General features: G+C 33.3%; 1 protein-coding gene across 2 annotated transcripts in view; it reads right to left on the bottom strand.

Moving 5' to 3' along the window:
* The window catches only part of LOC137820640 (nuclear pore complex protein NUP205), a 30400-nt gene extending 11274 nt beyond the window's left edge, over positions 1-19126 (bottom strand). For both annotated transcript variants that reach the window (XM_068624822.1, XM_068624821.1), the window contains exons 1-25: positions 19110-19126; positions 18478-18791; positions 18284-18379; positions 16338-16412; positions 15968-16072; positions 15762-15872; positions 14917-15076; positions 14745-14830; positions 12514-12636; positions 12201-12422; positions 11404-11493; positions 10432-10593; positions 10020-10136; positions 9725-9931; positions 9218-9319; positions 8935-9078; positions 3906-4036; positions 3692-3811; positions 3312-3435; positions 2429-2626; positions 866-984; positions 608-758; positions 393-505; positions 233-314; positions 63-149 (exon numbers count right to left, since the gene is read on the bottom strand). In XM_068624822.1, coding sequence (XP_068480923.1) covers positions 63-149; positions 233-314; positions 393-505; positions 608-758; positions 866-984; positions 2429-2626; positions 3312-3435; positions 3692-3811; positions 3906-4036; positions 8935-9078; positions 9218-9319; positions 9725-9931; positions 10020-10136; positions 10432-10593; positions 11404-11493; positions 12201-12422; positions 12514-12636; positions 14745-14830; positions 14917-15076; positions 15762-15872; positions 15968-16072; positions 16338-16412; positions 18284-18379; positions 18478-18618 — 3066 coding nt within the window. In that variant the 5' untranslated portion in view covers positions 18619-18791; positions 19110-19126. The remainder of the gene's footprint in view (positions 1-62; positions 150-232; positions 315-392; positions 506-607; positions 759-865; positions 985-2428; positions 2627-3311; positions 3436-3691; positions 3812-3905; positions 4037-8934; positions 9079-9217; positions 9320-9724; positions 9932-10019; positions 10137-10431; positions 10594-11403; positions 11494-12200; positions 12423-12513; positions 12637-14744; positions 14831-14916; positions 15077-15761; positions 15873-15967; positions 16073-16337; positions 16413-18283; positions 18380-18477; positions 18792-19109) is intronic.
* Between the last annotated feature and the right edge of the window lie 632 nt (positions 19127-19758).

Genomic DNA, 19758 nt, shown 5'->3' on the forward strand with positions numbered 1-19758 from the left:
GCAATAATCATAAACAACTACAAGAAAAAAAGGTACTCAAATAAATCGAAGAGAATGTTAACCTTAACAAAGAATTGGTACTTTTTATTTGACAACAGATCCATTGTTGGTACAGATGTCACCGGATCTACACACAATTCATAAAGGAGCTGCATCAATCAAAAAGTCAGGATCCTTTTTAGAAAAAATCACAAATGACTGGGGAAAATGCACTAGATAAACAACATCTGACCTGAAAACAAAACTCATGAAGTAATGCATTTACATCAGGCTTCAAAAGATCTTCCAGAATATCAAGAATAACCTTCAAGCAACTGCAAATAACATCATAAGGGAAAACTTATATTCTCCAGAATCAAGCTATTAAGCACCATCAAGTAATAGACAAAAACCTGTAATAAAATTTAGGCTGTAAAACTGTTCGTTCAATAGATGTATCTAGATCAAATTTAAGCAGCAAATGGGTGATATTTGGAGCTGGCCGGCTGATATTGTCAATTAGAAGCTGAAACATTCAGAAGGCAGATGCAAACAAAAACCATTTTAGGAAGATTATACAATTTAAAAGAGAAAACGAAACAAAAAGTTGATAGTAATGAAGACAAACTTGCATAATAAGAATGCCAGGATCATCACTGCTATTTTCAAGACTTTGAAACTCTTCTGACCGTGACTCAAGGCATGCTGCGTAATCCTCTATCAAGCTGTTTGAAGCATTGCATTTTAGCAATAGTTGAACAAGCCCAACCATGCGGGAGCTGTCACTCAAAAAGAAAACAAAATACAGATTAAGTAATGATATTCAGGATAGCAGAACACAAAATTATAAATTTGAAAATAAGAAAATGGAAAGGTATTCAAATGCCTTAAAATACTCATGATTTTGATGGAGGATTGCTGAACTTTTGGCTGAAAATCATATCCGACATACTCCAACAGGGCCACTATTTGATTATGATCATGGGAGAGTATAATATCCAATGGCTGCACGTAGATCATCAATAAAGGACATTAACAAGTAGCTATCCAATGCTAAAAAAGAAGATATATTTAAACTAAGGCGCTACACAAAGATGTTTAGTTTACATTTAAACACAATAATGGTTAGTATCACATCAAAACAACAGCATCCAATAGGATCAATGTCCCAACCAAAGCCCTGGAAAGTTATTAACACCAGAAAATGAATGTTAACAATTCAATAGAGAAATGCAAAATCATGTATATATAGTGAACCAGATCACCTTGACAACGCCTCCACACACTAATCAGTAAATTTCTCAGAAACTCAAAGAAGAGAAGATGATGAAAAATGCAACTTCAAATCTATCTATCAATAAAGACATACAACCCAAGCATATGAGCGTGTGTGTGTATGTGTGATGTTAGAAAGGGAAGCATCTTGTTCAGAAGCTGTTTCTATAGCACGTATCTGATTAACCATCTATCCTCAGTGTTAGAATTTAGGTGTGAGGAGTCCTACGATGTTCCTTCTCTTTCTATCACAACTTTTGATGGAGGTCCATCTAACCACCACCAACTCAGGCCAAGGGAATGAAGAAAATGAAGCAGAGAGACATAAATCTTTTAATTTCTTCCTCTTAAGCCTTGTAAATACTTGTATAGAGTAGTGTAGGTTTTTCTAGCCTTGTAAATACTTGTATAGAGTAGTGTAGGTTTTTCTAGCCTTGTAAATACTTGTATAGAGTAGTGTAGGTTTTTCTAGCCTTGTATTATGGGCTGAACACTTCTCAGCTATGCATTTTCAGCTGAGTAGACTAGGATTTCTTTTCTTTTTGTGAACTAGGGCCAAAGAGGGAGCATGGTAAGGGAGATGCACCCTTCCATAGAACACAGAACTTGGCACCAAGCCAAGTCATGACCGGTTCAAACTTGAAGCTTGCCATGCAAGCTTCTCAAACTTGGAGGCCAAGCTTCTTCTCCCTATAAATAAGGCATCCCTATCATGTATTTTTCAGACTTGTTTTGAGTATTGAAGTTCTTCCAAATTTGATTCAGCCTTTTTTCTCCTAGTCTCTCATCTCTTGCTTCTACTTTCTTAGTGATAAAGCCTAGAGAAAAGCTAGAAGGTTGGCATAACCTCCTTCATAGCACCAATTCTCCTTCTTTCACTCACGGAATCACCTTGCTATTGATCTTATTTCTTTCTGCTGCCTTTCATTTCCATTCATACATCATTCTAACCAAAGAATCAAGCTAGGAGCCAAGGACAACTCCATCAAGTTTCCTACAACTAGTAATCTCTTCCACCATGGATCTTTCAGTGTGTCTCTTTTTTTCTTATCCATAGTTAAAACAGGGAAAAACTTGATCCTAGAGCTTTAAAACTTCATTTCTTCTCTCTCCTTTACACACACACACTCACATAAAAACAAGTTGATGGGTACTGTTTAGAAAATTGAGTTACCTGGTATAGAGGAAGCCAATAATCAGAAAGAAGTACATCTTTATCAAAGACAAGGATTATAATTTCAAGGGAAAGCTGCACTGCATTCTCCAAAAGCTTCCCATATAATTGACTGCTGCGTTCAGCAATAATAGAATTCACCCCTGGAAGAAGAATACTCATAATGTTCCGAAAGACAGTCTTTCCACTCATGAAATCCTGAAACATATAGAATTATTTCATATAAACTAGTAAAATTAAAGATATAAAAATTCCCAACAGAATAATAATTTGCATCAATGCTATATTTCCTGAATATAAACGCATCAATTTGCTGAATATTTGATATTGAAAGCTATAAAAACACCGACAGCCAATAAATTTGCAGAGCTGATAGTTGTTCATTAATCATAACTAGACAAGTACCGATCCATCAATCTCAACATTATGAGATTCATTATAACATAACATACAGCTAACAAATCCAAAATCCAGGATGATAATCATCAGTGTTTAGACATTATTCAGTTTTAATTTTGTATTCCATATTTATTTCCTTTTTAGTAATCTTAGATGACCAACATGTATGCCAAGTGTTGTATTTAGTTAGCTGTAACTGCTCTAAATTTGTTAATATAACAGCTGTATGACAAATGTCATTCAGTTAGTTAGTTACATAGTTGATTAGACATCCCAATCAATAGAATGGGTATTTTATATATCATTAATAACATGAATTTAAAATAATTCCTTTTTATCATTCTATTTTTCTCTTATTTTTTTAATTTCTATTATTATACTGATCATGTAATGCAAAATATTCTGATACATCATTAGAATAACAAAATTACAGGTATTGTCCACGTGCTTAATACACCATAACAAGACAATTACAAGTACATACTTTGAGCAACTCTAGAACTGGGAGCTGTGTCTGAAGTGGTGATGATTCTTTAGTAGCTGTAAGTCGAGACTGATCAACTACACCCTCATAGTCCTCATCCTTGATGCCATACATGCTCAATACCCTGCCAATTTAAGTTCATCAAATAACATTCTAAATCTATAATAAACAGCTCATATCATAGCTTGCTCATAGTTTTGCATTATAGAGATCAGTTTCAATCAAATTAAAAATAGAAAAGTTATGTTGGCATCTCAATACAACTCAAATAATTGTGAATAACAAAAACCAATCAATCCAATAATCAATACAACCTATATCAAAGAACAACAGAGATATATTTCAATTATTTCTCAAAAGACAGAAACAGAACCACTCACATGTGAAAATGTTTAAGGCAGGCACCAACCAACTGCCACTTTTCACAAGGATCTGCATAGGCTCTTTGAGGAAATGGCCCAAAAACATGATCATAGATGAACCTAAAGATTCCAATAAATCTGAAAAGCAAATAGTTTTTAGAAATTAGAGCACAAGCAAGAAAAAACATGCATATACAATTCAGTCAGATTTGAAATATACAGTGTCCAGTACCTTCGCCCTCTATCAGATAAATCACTTTCTTCTGCAATAAGAGCATTTATCAAATTAAGGAAAGATATTGTTGAAGGATATAGTTCTCTCCTTGCTTCAATTTCATTCAATTCAAATTGCATATCATAAACCTGTCAGATTTACAAGTTCATTTGAGCATGAGAGAAAGTAAATGATTGTGAAGACAAAAACAGGAGAAATGGGGGGGGGGATGGAAGAAACATATGAATAAAATGATGCCGATAACAAGAAAGATAAAATTAAAAGAAAAGGATGATATCTATTTATGACTAGTGTTTGTTTTTTCTAGTATATAGATTAATTTTGTAATATTTTTGTGGTTAGCTTATAGAACTACAGTACAAACAAAAATGCAAATCAAAATAGCCAAAGTACAAGAGTATAAAAAAAATCTGGCTTTTCCATATACCAATAAACCTTAAGAACGATTAGGTCATGCCAGTTAACATATAAGAACAACCATTCCTTGTTTTACAATATTTTTTGTACGTACTTCTTAGCAAACAAACCCTTGTCATTTTAAACTTTGATACATGTTTGGATAAGTTTATTTCCTATGAAACAAACTTCTTAGCATACAAACCCTTGTCATTTTAAACTTTGAAACAAGTTTGGAAAAGTTAATTTCCTATGAAACAAATTGTTTTCTTTCTCGAGCTCTTTGATAGAAACTCGTTATTTTTAAAGAATTTGGAAGAACTATCAAATGCCAGTTAAGAAGAACTGACAATACAGCTGGGTATACTAAAATTATCTAGGGTTGCCCTATGAAAAACAATAGAAATTTTTTAAAGAGATATAACTTCATGTCATTCAAATGGTAGCCTTGCACATAAATAGGGCATCCCCTCACTGGGATCAACAGCTCGCTCATTTAGGGAAACAAATTACAAAGTACTGAAGAAAAGGTTATGCACAGTACCTTTCATGCATCATAGTCTTAAGTCCAGTTATAATCATAGAAACAAGGTTGACATGCCACCTCTAGTATCAATGAATGTAGCCCACCTGCCTAGAGCTAGCAAAGCCCACTCCCTGCTGCAGCCACACACAAGGTCGAAGGGACCTCACGAGCCCATTCCGAAGGGTGGTAACAGCCCATTTGGCTTTGATTTGTCGTGGTTCTTTTGCCAAATAGGTTTATCTATGTTATGAAAGACGGTAAGGAGGAACTTAATCGACTAAGAAAAATTATTGAATCAATGAATAAGTCCTCTAGATAGTATACCTTATCCATGAAAGATAAGAGTACATTCAATATTGTTGGCCCTATGTCTTATATGGTGTTTGGATTCTTGACTAAGAGCAACTGATCACATGACCTCAATTCATTAGCACTTCAATTTGTACATCAAAATGACTAGAGAAGAACTCACTAAAGTTGCAAATGGAGATAGTGTACCCATATGCAAATCTGAAAATATAACTTTGAATCATGTACTATATTAAAGGATTTGTTATATATATGCAAAAACTAGCCAATAGTCTTATCTCTTTCCTCTTTTGACTGTCTTTCAATAAAGACCTTGCTAAGAGGAAGACGATTTTATTTGCTAAGGAACTTGTATAAATTGGAGTCAAGGGATCAAAACAAAACAAAGGTCATAAGCCAAAAAGCAACATAAGAAACATGGAGAAATTCCAAAATATGGCTTCATCTTATAACATTTGAACATCCCTCCTCATTCAACCTTATCAAATCCAAGTTACCTTGTTTACTTACAAAAGAGAAAGGTTATCAAACTAGAGAGTTTACGTAGACTCGTGGGAGCTCCGTAAACTCAAACTTGTAGACTTGTAAGAGTTTACTTCGTATGAAAAAATATTTCAATAATACGATTAATCAAAGTACTTAAAACAAAAGTCCACAATACCAAAAAAATAAATACATTTATTTAGTAGTGAATGAAAATCCAAAGTACCTCAAATAAATAAGTTCAGTCAAATATTACAAAACATTATGGGTCATGCAGAAACAATATGTCCGAAAGCATTTTTACTTACTTTTAAGAGATGAAGATGCACTGGTTTATTCGAGTTGAATTTGATTCACTCTCCAATATACCTCAAAAACAACATGAATTCAAAAAATGAAATTTTCTGAAATTAAAAATAGAATTCAATTGGAAAAAAAAAAAACTACAAACGTTTTCAATTTTTTTTAAAAATATCTCCAGATGCACTCTCAATGTTCTCTCTTGCCAAGCTTAGAAATTACTAGGCGGTGCATACCCAAATTCTACACACCACCACGATCAGAACAGAGATGATGACAATCAAAACAAAGATTCAATAAGAGGCAGCCACGAAAGAGAGAAAGCAACCACGAACACAACAACGAACGCTACCAAGACACAACCACGAAGAACGCAAACAAACCCTAACGTGAGCAACGTGAGTTTGTTTGTCTGATTTTGGGTTCAGAAACAAATCATTTTGGGTTTATAGAAAAACCCTATGAACTCGTCAACTCGATTGCAGACTCACGAGTTCAATGTGATTTTACCGAGTTTCCTCCAAAAATGAGTTTGCTTCTAAGTCAACTAGCCCATGATGAGAGGAAACGTAAACTCGAACGAGTTAACTCATGAGTATCATAACCATGCCAAAGAGTTCGTTTAGTAAATCAAATGTAATATTTTTTAATTACCAAAGCATCACCATGCATCCAATCCCATTTGACTTAATTTACTATGATGTTTGGGGACCTTTTAGAGTCTATTTCTGGAACTACTTTGATTGATGATTGCACCTATCCCATGTGAATATACATTATAAAATGTAAACATGAGGTATCTCAAATCTGTTATTTTTTATGTTGTCTCATCAAAAATCAATTTGGAAAAACCATCAAAAAATTAAGTTTGATAATGGTATTAAATATGTGAATCGTGAATTTACCAATTTTCTGTCTCAATGGTATTTTTCATGAACTAATATGTGTAAACATTCCACAATAAAACGAGGTTGTACAAAGGAAGATTTATAAATATTACGATAAGAAATATATACAACTAGTAAAAAATATAAAATATTATTAAACAAAATTCATATATTGTTATAATATATATGTGTGTGTTGTGTACATCCAAAATAATATATATAGTGTTAAATTTCCAAAATAAGTACCAAACAGAAAAGAATAGTGATTATACCATTATCACTATCCCCTTGTAGCATTTTTAGGAGTGTTTGCCATGTGTCGCTATTAACTACTATACTATGTCAGATGAGACTCTGCAATGTTTTCACCATCAACCTCCCTCTCTTCAATCTATTACGGTGGCGCTAACTTGTACCTAATGGGTCGGATCTTAGGATTTTAGGGTATTTCATTCTATGTTATCTATTTCAATTTATTGGGCATCAATTTGAGTCCAATAGCCTTTTTTTATCTAATGTAAGACTATATCTTTTCTCAATAAACATAACATGTGATGTAATATAATTAATTAAAAATATTAATAATAAATATAATAGTATTAGAAAGTATAAGTTATTGAAGGCATGGTATATAATAAACTAAATAAAGTATAATAATTAAATAATAATAGAAATAAAACTAATATGACATAATTTATAGTAAAATAAATTAAATAATATAATAACAAGAAAACACACAAGAAATTATAAAATATTAGTAAAAATCCATATATTGTTATAGTATGAGTGGGTGTCCATGCCATTATGCACTATGTATATGTGTGTATGTATATACATATAAAGTTAAATTTTCAAAATAAGTACTAAAAAAAATTCATCAAGATTATCCTACTAGTACTACTATCCAGTTGTAGCATTTTCAGGAGTGTCATTTATGTGCCATTATGCACTATTGACAACTATGTATTAAAAAGGAAAAAGTTAAGGGGCCTAGAAAAGTATAAGTGTCACGAAGAAGTGATGGTGGTAGTGGTCATTGACGTTGATGGTGGGAAATGGGGGAAGGGTGTTGGTTTAGGGGGAAGTAATGGTGGAGAAAGGCATGGTTAGTGTGGTTAACAGTCCATGGAAGAGGGTCCCAAAGTGGTGAGTCTTATGGTGGAAAGGGTTTGGTTACGATGAGTGAGGTGGTCATGATAATATGAGGACAGAATGAAAGGCTTCATGGTGAGAATACATAGATTGTTGTATCATATAGCATGAATGTCACTAAGTTGTTTAGATTCACGTTGAGTCTAAAGTTGGGTGAGTTTATTTGTAATGGGTTGGAGAGCTTCTTCCATATCTTTAGTTGTATCCATGAGTTTATTCGTAATGGGCAGGAGGGCTTCTTCCATATCTTTAGTTGTATAAGGAAGCACAGGGACAACAATGAAAGCATCAAAACGTTAGAAACAATTGCTGGTGCAGCTAGGGCTACTAAAATTATCTATGGTTATCCTATGAATAACAATAGAGTAAATTTAAAAGATAGAACTTCATTATGCCACTCACGTAGATAGGGCATCCACTCAGAACATTCAGCCCATTTAGGGGAACAAACTACAAAGGACTGGAAGAAGGGCTAAAAGCTCAGTGACTAATGCATAATAGTATTTAGTCCAATAAGGCTTGAATATGGCTCATTTGGGTTGGTGGAAGATGGGCCTAACAACCCATCGTGTATGGAATAGAACACGAGGCAGAACATCATGGAACTACAACCACCAGTGTCCAAAGACCCCAATTTTTTCATAAATGAAAAGATTATCCATCTCTCAATTTCCCTATTATACATACAATCTGCCTTAATATTTATGCCCAACAAAGTATCAACTATCTACAACTAACTTACAAACATAATAACTAACAGCTATTAACAGATTTAACAATCTATCAAGCAAGCAAAAAATGTAACATATCTAATTATCTTAAAAAAATTAAGAATACTGATTTAGAAAAAGAACATTTTTATCCAAACAAACCATAGTTCCTAGAAGCGTTGTTTCTCGTAGTTTTGAAGGAAACAAAAATTATAAGATGCTGATTAGAAATTATTACTTCTTCATCAATCAGATATACCAACCTGAGTACCCATAGATTGTGGACCGTTCTGGATATCAGACCCAACAACTACTGGCAAATCATATTGCTCAAGGTAGGTCCAGATGCTATCCTTCAGTATTGGAGAAACCTGAATAAATGTGGCTATTGCATTCCTCAGAGCACCCTATATCAAAAATTATTCTCTTTAGCGAAAAAGAAAATAACAGTTCAAACACTTCCATTGGAAGTCCAAGGTCTAACAAAATCAGGAACCTAATTATACTTTTAACTTTCTTGTAAGAACATCATGATACAGCCATTACCTTAAGATAAGGGGGCACATTTTCGTAACTAAGAAGCTTAAATAGTGGTTCAATATCAGGAAACCAGATTCTCCTTTCTGTTGGATTCCCATTTTCTACAACCTGTATATGCAACAAATGCAGAGTAAAAAAATGTCGTTCCTCTCAATTGAATAAAATCTATGAAAGGAAAGTCCCATGCAACAATAAAATGTTAGACACGCCACAAAAAAAATCTTGAACCAAGGACTTTTTATTGAATATTTACCCTTATTCACTAGAGTTTACAGAGAAGCACATTTATATCCTGTGCTAGAGTTTGTTAGATGTAACAAATTCAATACAAAGATACATTTACATCTGTCTATTAACTAACTAACTTACCACTAACAGAATAACAAACTATTCATTATCATACACTACCATTTTCACAGAACTTAATTTATTAACTTCTATTTTGGCAAGGACAAGTTTGGGCGTACAAGGGATTCAATATAAGCTGACACAAGAAAATAGATAAAAATAGACCTTCATTAGAACATTTAAGTATGCCACAAGCGCTTTAGCATCCCCTTCCTGAATTTCAGGCCACATAGCTCCAGCAGTTTGAAGAGACTGTTTGAATTTCTCGTCGTAAATTGTTAAGCATTCGAATAAAGTGCTCCATCCAATAGAGCGAAATGCTTTACCTTGCAGCAACTCATAAACCTTTGAAGCACCTTCTTGACTGCAAGCCTAGAAAGCAGTTTCCCAAAATTATATGGCAAGAATGTTTGAAAAGAAAATTTAAGACATCAAAGATAGTAAAAAATTTCATCCTCACCAAGGTGCTCAGCATATTCAAGAATGCTACAAGCGTTTGGAAATTTGTATGGTCCTCTCCAGCAAAATTTACAAATGTCCACAACACATCATTGCCAGACAAAAGCTCTGGTTCTTTCTGATAACTTGACAACATTAAAGGTCATGATTGAAAGGAAAAGCCTTAAAAATCAGCCAAGCACATTACTTTAATCTGATAAGCCTAAAAAATAATGCATCCAAACCCTATAAGCGTACAACCACATAGCCTGAACAGATTTTTTTTCTAAACAAATCTATAGTAGTGTTATTAGGCAAAAGGAACATATAAACTGCCATCAACAATTTGAATCATCAGATCTATTCCAAACTAGCATTGATTGCTTATAAAAAAAGAAAATTGTCATGTTTTGTCACCACTTGGTCAAACTGACCTGATAAATATCGCTCACAAAGTCCAAGATTGAATTAAATGGCAAAGGGCCCATCTCAGTGCCATGAAGAGAGCTTGAATTACTGTCCTGCGCAAAATCATGAGATCCAACAACTCGGTATGGACTAAGCACACTCATAGTCCTCTCCTTCATTTCTTTTATCTGTAAAATGTATAATATTCATAAAGATAAGGACAGAACTAAATATTTTTAAGATAAAAGATACACCAGAGTGGATAAAAATATATTTTGCAAAAACTATCCAAACAAAATATCTTCTGCCACATGTATTTACGATTTCAAAAATTTAAAACAAATTCAATGGACGGATAGAAGTAGATATTCAAGAATAGAAATGAATATTTAATAATGATTTTCAAGAAATGATCTACCTTAAAGTGGAAAAAGGAAAATCATTTTAAATATTGAATAAGAATCAAACAGCTAACAGTAAATTAAACTAGTGATTGGAACAAGAAAAAAAATATGAAAGAGCTAAAAGATGCAGGTGATGGCCAGCAATATTCAGACCAAGAGTACATCACACTCAAAACCTGAAAAAAGTTGGAAAGTGACCTAACATTGGCATTATACTGAAACCAGGTAAAAAAATGAGGAATAACCCAAAGAAAAATGAAAAAAAAAAAAAAAAAAAACACCTTTCAAATGTCAAATTCCATTTCTTTTGAATTAAACAAAAATGCAACCAAAATATAGCAAGTATACACACAGGTACAGAGAACAGGGAAAATATAAATAATGAAGTTAGAAATAACAAAAACCTACAATCATGACATGTCAGACAATAACTTCATGATTCAACTGCTATAATAATAAGAGATAAGAGGCTTAAAAACAGTAGTTAACATTGATCAAGTAGTTTGAGAACCAAAAAAAGATCCTAGCAAAATTTGTGCACTCAATCAACCAAATAAGCTTGTTCCATATGTAGAAGCAGAAAAATTAATCGACCTTGTCTCTTGCAAGAGAGTTAGACAAAAAGCATGTAATCAGCTTGTGCAGATAAGCATTGTACATGTAGACCATATCTTCATCTTCCGTCTGTAAGATAACAAGTGGCCGTCTCAATATAATGAAGTATAGTCATGATTCATGAAAAGGTAAAGTAAATACAGAATTACAATTAAGTGATATTGCACAAATTCAAAAATCTAGAATGACTTGTAGCATACTCCTTGAGAATCTTAATATTTTGGTATGTAGGAGTGAAAACAAAAAAGAATTCAGGAAATAATCCCATCCAGGACAACTTTCCAAAGAGTGATCTATACCCTAAACCCAAACAAAGATCAGAATATCAATAATTATAAAAAATAATCAATATCCTAACTGTATTAACTAACTCACCTGTTTCCTTATATCAATATAGGCACATAACTATTATTTTCAACATTGAAAAAGATTATAATAACATTGAATTTGTAAACTGAAAAAATCTTATTAAATGCTCGAGGAAAGAATGAACATTTTTTTTTCCTAAAAGCAACAAAATTACATATAACTCAAGATGATACGTACTTAAAAAAAGCCTTTCCACTAACTTAATAAAGTGCTAGTCTTTCAGAAATTAAAGCAATTTACTTTTACAGGTATTTCATTAACAAAGAAAGATTAAACAGCTTTGCTTTTTCACTTTTCATTTGTTACTTTATTTTTTCTTTTCACCACATGAAGGATCCCTTGTCCTCTCAATGAATATATTTTTTATCAAAACGTGAAAACAAAAATAAAAAAGCATAGAAATATACCTGGTAGGCAGCAGTACGAAGAACTTTATCAAGTAAAAACTGAAAAACATTATTTGAGAAAATGACTTCCATGCATTGACTAAGATAACCCAGTTCGTTTGATGAACCACTTGAAATAGTCTCTCTTGTTCCATCTTGTATTAGCATCAAATGTACCGCCCAAGCAAGCCTTATGCCACCAACAAATCCCTCAACAATTGGATCATTTCCAGCAGCCATTATCTTAAGCATTAAAAAACTTCAACATTATTCCAATTTGATACTAAATATTATAAACAATTACAGAGAAAACAGCAATTATCTTTCATCTTACAAGCTCGTGAAATTCCTGTCTGAAGGAAGTATTAGAAGAAAGGACAGATGCTTTATCAGGCACTGTACTCAAACCATCCGAAACAAATGCAATCACAAGGGCAAAGAGAAGACAAAAGGTAATCTGCAATAACAAAGTGAAAATTATAAGCAAGTAACACATGCAAAATTTTATGAGCAAAGAGACCCAAATCAAATTAGAGAAAATAAATAATAAGTGCAGCTTGATACTCATGTGGAAGCATGTATCTCTCAAATAAATCAAGTTTAACTTTTTCAAAAATCAAACTTATCATTTTCACATAAAAATAATAAAATAAAAATACATAGAAAAAAAAGCAATTCATTTTATACCTCACCAAGCTAACTGCTGGTTCTGAACAAAATACAAATATATTTGAATGATGAATTGAACAGGTGAGCCATGGGCATTTGTTGCTCTTTTACTTTTAGAAGAAAAAAAAAAGTATGTACCTAGTTAAGGAATCTGCTGGCTCAATTATTATACTTTGAAGTTGCTCAAATCATTGTTGTCAAAATAAAGATCTTACACGGGATAGGATGAGAGATCATAATTTTAAGGATCATGATAAGATGGAACTAGGAAAATTATACATACAGATATACAAGTCAAAAAGTTTATTAACAAAAAATAAACTGAACTGAAGTAGAACCAAAAAAATAATTCACGGATTTATAAGGATAACTTTCCTTGAACTCATTAATATATAACAAATACTGAATTTTCCAACCGTGACTCATGCATAACCGGTTATTATGAGTTAAAACACTGCACATCATATATGATAACTACAACATCACAGATTCTTGATAACTACATATTACTTTCATAACCATGAATATATGATGTTAAAATACACAATCCAAGTATTAACTTATACACTAAGAGAATGACACACCTTGCACCCCTCCGTATTTTGAAATGAAAAAGGTCAATAAACATGGTTGGTTCTCAGAATGCAGTTAGGGTATTGGAGGTTTGACTAGTTTAGTTATAGGAACAAAATAGAACTTTATAGAGAAAATTTTAGGGGCAAAATAGTTCACAAAAATATCTACACCAAAATGTCATACGCCCTTATATGTGTGTGTATATATAAATATATATATACATATTTAATATAATATAATAAATAAATATAAGTCAAACTAGTGTATGTAAATGTAACATTATCTAAGAAAGTAAGCTTGCATTTTAAAAATAATGCTAGTGTTTTATAACTAACCTATAGGCAAGCTAAAATTGGATGAATTCAAGTTATAACCACAATAAATCAAAGCATAAAAAGGAGTTTCTTATTGCAAGGAATCAGAGCCAAAACCAGACAGATAATATGCTCATAATCCACAACAAAGATAAAGTGCAACAGCAGAAGACAACAAGAACCCAAGAGTACTTATGTCAAAATAGGCAAGCAAAAGCTTCAAAAGTATTAGACAAAGATGAGAAGAAAAATATCTATGTTATATTATGATAGAGACAAAGCAAGCAAGAGTTTAGGCTGAGATGAGAGACAGAGTCAGGTTAAATTGGTTTCACAGACCCAGAGGAAGATCAAGACCGCTCAGATTGCGTGATCTTGGATGAGGAAGATCGCATTAAGAAGAATCTTACAGAAAAACAGTCCCACAATAAATCTTGCACACAATAAGGCAAGAAATCATAGTATCATATGATCCTGTGCTCTTTAACAAAAAATTTAACATTAGATAAGATTCTTTGAATTACATATATCCTCTCTTCCTTCTTTCCTTTTCCCATCTCTGCATCAATTTTTCTTCAATTATAGTAAAAGCTGACAAATTTCTTCATTTTTAGATCATTAGTTTCATTGAACAGATTTAGAGATGAAGATAAAAATCATTGAATACATTTATCATCATTTTAGTAAAGGATATTGGAGAAACTGCAAAAGCATGCCTCTATTTATACCTTTCATCTAAGGAAATGCTTCTTTGAAAAGACAAACAAAGTTAACACTAACGAACAATATTAGGTCCAGCATGCCCGACAGTGCACCTAACCATACAGCACAAACTCAAAAAGAAGGCCAATGAAATTTATAGCTTGAATAACAACTTCTTACCATGTGACCTTGGTTGGATTGTTTTAATGCTTGAGAAAAATTATGATTTAAAAACAACTCTAATAATGCTCCACCAAAAAACAAAATATATAAAATTTAGCTCAGCGAGAATATAGAAATGCACCTGATGTTTGACAATGGTATTGCTCTCACTAACTTCAGAAGCATTATCTTTCAAAACAGAAAAAATATCTTTTATATCCTTTGGACCTGAAAATTAGAGATTATTGATGAACTTCCATTCATGACATTAATCAAGTAGAGTCTCAGCAGACAAGAAACACAACTGAACATACTTGTCCGAACAACTAGATTCGAAAGGACAAGACAATGCCCAAGAATAAGTCTTTCTCTAGAGACCACTGCCTGCCTCTCCACAAGAGAACCTCTTGAATCAAGAATAAAGCGCTCACACTGAAGGCCACCCAAACCAGAAGGTTCTTCTCTATTGAGTTCCTACATCAGAAAGCAAATTCTTAAGAAAAGCTATGTTTACATTCAAGGTTAATCCAAAAGTTACATATTCACATAACATCATATATTAGATACTCTAGTCAAGATTAAAAAATGAACCACCACATTGGTTGTTTACTTGGCAATCCTATGCTTATAAGAGTACATAGTTTATCGATCATGTTTCTTCAAGAGACAGTCAGGCATACTAATCAACAACAGTGTACCTGACACATACCTGTGCATCAGAAAATGTCTTGAAATATGAAATATGAACTAACATATAATACAAGCAGGACCATTGAGGTTAACTCAATTAGTTACAATATAAAAAAAAATATTTTTAGGTTATTCGCCAGCCAATATGGAGCCACAATCATCAATATAAACTGCCACTTTGTAAACATGCAGAATTTTTAAAACCAAATTACTACCAATATATAAATATTAATTATTATGATCAATTATGTCAATTTTTAAATAGTTTAATCTATGTAAGCCACAACTCAGGGAAAAGTAAGTTACAACCACTACATGAAACAACACCTAGTAAACTCTGATAATAGCTTACCCCTCCTTGAAACTGGCAATAAACAACACCCACTTTCTAAAAAACTTTGCCCTAAATCGGAATATAATCTTAAAGTTACAGAACAATATAATATTAATAACTCATTACAAATCAAACCTTGATAAGAGAAATTAACCGTTGTCTAAGTCCAGAACTGATAAGATCCTCTAGATACTTCTGAATATCTACCAATATATCATCTTGGAGTCCCTGATCTAGCACCACAGCCTGTCAAGAAAATAATACAAAGCTATTAACCAAAAACTAAAGAAATAAATAATGGCCAAATGAACTTGAATGATTCTTTGAACAGAAAGAAATACCCTTAAGAGCAAATGAAGGGATGTTATCAAATCTCTTCTCTCTGTATACCAGAGTCCAGCTGCAAGCCGTAAAATCTCCAGTGGTTCTCTTCCCATTAAGCCCCACTACAGATAAAACCAAAGCAAATAATTAAATATAAAACATGCACATATATTGACAGTATCATTCACGGGGTCATGGTCTCTCACTCCAACATAAAAACTAGAAAAATAGATGCACTAAATAACCACAACTAAGGAGCAAACAATAATGAATCAGGTAACAATAGAATTTAAAATATTTACGTATTCAAATCATATGGACATTCATTGTTAGTTTGTGCACAAAGTTTGTTAATGTATATAAAGCAAATGAAAAGCTGAAGTCTACCTCTTGATTAGCTGATACAAGCAAACGAACACAATCTACTTCATTGAGATGGATATCATCACTCAATTTGAGCGCCTACATGTCATATAAGCAGTCGTTAGGAAAAAGGAAGGGTAAACAAAACCACAATTAGACTCCAAACCAGATGTGCACACATATCACCAAGATAAACAAGTTATTACACATTAGTGGCAAGAATCAAATTAATAAAATCGCAAGTCTTCATCAATAAGTCCTGAAGACAACAGAATCCTAGGAAACTTGCAATTTAAAGAGAGAGAAAATGTCAAAAATTCAATAATTAAATATACAAAAAGTGGTCTGAAAAAGAAAAAAATAGCAAAACACATACCATACAACAAAGATATAAAAAAAAACTATACGTATAACTATAAATACATCCAGTGAAGTTAGCCTAATGCATTACGGCAGGCCAAGAAAAGGGTCCAGCACCTTCTTCTGGTCAAAGGTGCTGCCCCTTAGGTGAGGCACACCTTAAATACATCCAGTGAAGTTAGCCTAATGCATTACGGCAGGCCAAGAAAAGGGTCCAGCACCTTCTTCTGGTCAAAGGTGCTGCCCCTTAGGTGAGGCACACCTTTTGTGCCTTCAAGGCGCTTGTGAAGTTGTCCCTCATAATAGAAGATGCACTCCCCCCATTAGCACCTTCCTAGTGGATTTGGCAGAGTCTAGCGAATAAAAGCCCTATGATTAAATTTAAAAGACGGTGGCTGCTAAGAGTCATTCAACAATTCAAGCTAAGTAACACAGAGAAGCAAAACTCTTCAGATATCACTTGAATGAATAGGCACTTTTTTTACTTTTGATTTTCTCTTCTATTCTGAGGTAAGCCTTTCAGCACTTTTTAGGATATTTTAAGTTCCTTTTTCTTACAATTTGAAGACTAGGCTTACATGTGGCATGCTTTCTTTTGCTTTGGCACCATTTTCTCTAAGTGTTTAAGACCACCTATTGCCTTTTAACATGATTCGTCATGGCACATAATTTCTCATGATATCAACATAAAGAGTCAAATGACTTGGAACCTTCAAGCATAAGATCAGAAAAATTGCTGCATGTTCCTGGTAGAAAATATTAGACTCTAAGAACAGAGCTTCCCTTAATAATTTATAACTGAACTCATCAATATAGACATTCAAAATCCGTTGACTTGTCAAAGAATTAGTGCATATTTTGTTCAACTTATTTAAAGAAATAATTGATTTTTATGCCAAAATCCAGCAAACTCTAGAAAAAAGCAAGTATTTCCAAGGAAATAATTTTGAACCAAACATGTGCTTTAAAGAGGGGATTGTTAAGAACAACGAAAAGCTCAAATAGACAAAAACCCAAGAAACTCAAAGCACTAAAGGATTCCAGTCATTCAACTCCTACTTCATTTGTATTATCATTTTTCTATAACCAATGAAAATCAATCTCCATGAACTTATCCTAAGGCATCAGAGGTGTCTTCTGCTCCTATATGCACACATACATATGTAGTTTGATTTCCATTATACAAGCACGTAAGCCTGTAAAAATGAACAATTGTTCGATTTCCATTATCACTCATCATATTTTATACAGATGCGAGCATGTGAATGTATGGCTGTGCAAGCCAAGGGTCAAACAAATAGGCATAGATTGCAAGTGATCAAAGTGAAATATCATCAAAAGTGGTTTCACTTTGATCCCTATCTCTAACGTCGTTTATTTTGTTTTACCAATCCAAGTTTCACCACTAAAATTAGGAAATTAACTATCTTTCTGTTTCAGTCACCTCCAGTTCTTATGCTCAAACCAACCATTCATAGAATAAAACGTGATATACATCTTCTTTATAGAAAAACATAAGCAACCAAACTGTATCCATAGCCCAGACTATTACTGAATACAAACCGTGTTAAATGCTAGCATTGCAGAAAAAGTGCAGAGTAGGAGCTTACAATGTGCACATCCTGGTCGTCAAGTGAAATAGGAGGAGAATCCGGAAGCCTAACGGACTTCGACTGAACTTGGCTTCGATCAGAGGGCTTCGGGGGCTAAACAACAGACAAAACAAAATAAAATATATCAAAAGAGTGGTGATTCTAGTTTGAAATTGAAAAGAAGAAAACAAGAATGGAAGTTAACAGCGTACTGGATAGGAGAGAAGGGAGCGGAAGGAGATGAGGGAAGTGCGAAGAGCGTGCAATAGTTCTACGCGTTGCGCCGCAGTTGGAGGCGAAGCGCCGAGAAGCGCAGATTCGATAGTGCCTAGGAGCTGCTTCGGAGACACCATTTTTTCGCCACTCACCGGAGAAACCCTAAAGCTGGAAGCAGAACGCGGAAAGAGAAAGAGGTGCGTTCCCTTAGGGCCACTTGAGCGGGAAATGAAACAGTGGGGTTTCACCGAAGATTAAAGATCCGAGGCTGTGAGCGTATTATGGCAGCTTTAAACCCTATAAACCCCCCCTGTTCAAAAAATTGAAAAAACTAAACCAAAATTCAAACCATCTAAAAAATTCAAAGGAGATCTTTTTTTTCTTAATTTGGTTAAAGAAAATAATGGAATGCATATACAACTGATGGTTAAATCATTTAATAAATGATTTTTAAGATAAATAAAAATAATAAATGTTCATACATATGATATTTATAATTAAAAATTACACAAGTTTTTTTTTTTTTTTGGAAATTCATGAATAACTTATTATGAAAGAATATTTGGGTATTTCATTTTCCAGTTGAGATTGAAAGAGTTGTCAGTGAAGGTTGAGATATAGGATTAACCATTTCTTGAGATTAGGTTATTGCTTTCAAAAAAGATTGTCATAGATGTTTGCAGCTATGTAGCTATTGCAGATGTTGCAATGTTCAGATTCTGAGAGTTGTGTTTGTGTCTTTGCTCATTGTTGTTGAAGGGCATCATTGACCATTTGTCGATGGAGTCTATGATGTTGGCAGTTGGAGGTGCAACACTCTAAGGGGGTGTTTGGATGGTTCCCTAAGAATCTGATGAAGGTGGACCTGGCAATGGCTCGATGGTTTGGAGCTCCGTGACCAAATTGGCAGCAGGAACTTTCTTGTAAACTTTAGCTTTAATCTCAACCTTAGTTTTCTCTATTGATAGCCTTATTTGTTCTTCCTTCAACTTTCTTCTTTCCTTTAAAGTGTATGCTTTCAACTTCACTTCTTCTTGTGATGTATTTATTAGAAAGATGAGTCATCTATCAACTCAAAGAAGTGTTTGAAGAAGTTTTCATGGTTTTCATAAGAATGCTTTCGACAATAGAGAAAATAAGGCAAAAAATAATAATAATTTGCAAAAGAAATAACAAAATGAATTAAAGGTAAGAAGATGAATTTAGCTCATAGAAGAGCTCAATATAAAGGAGCTAAGGATAAGTACAATGAAAAATAGTCACTTAAATAAGTTCTT

The sequence above is a fragment of the Phaseolus vulgaris genome, chromosome 9 (assembly GCF_000499845.2).
Source record: "Phaseolus vulgaris cultivar G19833 chromosome 9, P. vulgaris v2.0, whole genome shotgun sequence".
In the NCBI taxonomy this organism is placed as follows: Eukaryota; Viridiplantae; Streptophyta; class Magnoliopsida; order Fabales; family Fabaceae; genus Phaseolus; species Phaseolus vulgaris.